The sequence below is a fragment of the Nannobrachium achirus genome (assembly GCF_963921795.1).
Source record: "Nannobrachium achirus genome assembly, chromosome: 12".
NCBI classification, from domain to species: domain Eukaryota; kingdom Metazoa; phylum Chordata; class Actinopteri; order Myctophiformes; family Myctophidae; genus Nannobrachium; species Nannobrachium achirus.
Genome location: NC_137832.1, coordinates 56,471,872 through 56,473,286, shown reverse-complemented (window position 1 = coordinate 56,473,286; position 1,415 = coordinate 56,471,872). Strand labels below are relative to the sequence as shown.

The 1,415-nt window shown below is 50.0% G+C and overlaps 1 protein-coding gene across 1 annotated transcript; it reads right to left on the bottom strand.

Moving 5' to 3' along the window:
- Window positions 1–356: 356 nt before the first annotated feature.
- On the bottom strand, window positions 357–854 carry LOC308295740 (large ribosomal subunit protein uL11-like; the record flags this gene model as incomplete). The annotated part of the gene is made up of 1 exon (XM_080738788.1): window positions 357–854. The coding sequence occupies one exon, from the start codon at window positions 852–854 to the stop codon at window positions 357–359; it is 498 nt and encodes a 165-aa protein (XP_080594914.1).
- Between the last annotated feature and the right edge of the window lie 561 nt (window positions 855–1,415).

Sequence of the window (1,415 nt, the reverse complement as noted above, 5' to 3'; positions counted from 1 at the left end):
GGAAATTAGTGTATTCTTCTATAGAGCACTTTTCTGTGCTCTGATAAAGTGAGCCCTCGCAGTTTCTTTTTTTATTTATTTATTCTTTTAAAGATTTTTTTGGGGGGCTTTTATGCCTTTATTGATAGGACAGTAGACTGACAGGAAATGGGGAGTGACACGCGGCAAAGGTCATCTGGATCGGTCATCTGGATCGGGAATCGAACCGGCGCAGCTGCCAGGTATCCATACCTACGGTATGCGGCAATGCCTAAGACAAGTGGTATGCGCCTGGACCAGTAGGCCAGCGGGCGCCCCAGCCCTCGCAGTTTCTGCAGGAACTGCTCTTCTTGTTAAAAAATTTCCTCCATCTCAACTCAGTCCTCGGGGCACTGAATCCTGCCGCTCTTGATGTCCTCGATGACGTCGTGGGGATGGCGCCCGTCGACGAGGCAGCCCACCGACTGGGCCGTGCCGAGCATCTCCCTGACGGTGCCGGAGAGAAGGCGGGCGCCGGAGCGCGGCCTCATGACCCGGGCGATGGCCACCACGTCGTCAAAGGCCATGCTGCCGCCGTGCTTGACGTCCTTCACCTTCTTCCTGTCCCTGGGGGGCTCGTTCAGGGCCCGGATGATCAGCGCCGAGGCAGACGGCACCACCTCGATGGTCGCCTGCCGGTTCTGCACGGTCAGCCTCACCGTGACCCGCAGGCCCTTCCAGTCGGCCGTGGCCTTGGCGATGTCGTCGCCCACCTTCTTGGGGGACAGGCCCAGGGGTCCGATCTTGGGGGCCAGGGCCGATGTGGCTCCCACCTCTCCTCCCGTGCACTTCAGGGTGACGATCTTGACCTCGCAGGGGTCCAATTTGGGTGGCATGTTGGTTACTGTGGAAGCTCCTGTTCAACCTGGTTTGGTTTGGTTTGGTTTAGTTTGGTTTGGTGTGGGTGTCGGATGAACCCAGATACAGGACGACCGATTAAATGTTGCACCTTCGCTGCTAAAAGAACAAAGTAAAATCTTCCCTCTTTTACTTTCTCTCCTGCCTTCTTAAATGTCTGCAGCTTATGTCAATTTGTCCTTCCTTTTATAAGCCATGATTGTGATGCTGACGCTATGATGTCATTGAGGAATGATGTCATCATTACGTACAAGAGAAGATTTACAAGCATTCGTGAATTATAGTTTTCTCCATTGACTTTAATTAAAAATTAAACTTTTCCCAAATATGGAGATAACTGATATCATAGATTTCTGACGTCATAGACCAAATCATGTCCATATATGGGCAGTTTTCTCAATTGACTTTAATTAAAAATTAAACTTTTCCCAAATATGGAGATGACTGATATATCATAGATGTCTGACGTCATAGATCACATCATGTCCATATATGGGCATTCCAAGATATGGGCTTAATATTGATGACATTAGCGATCT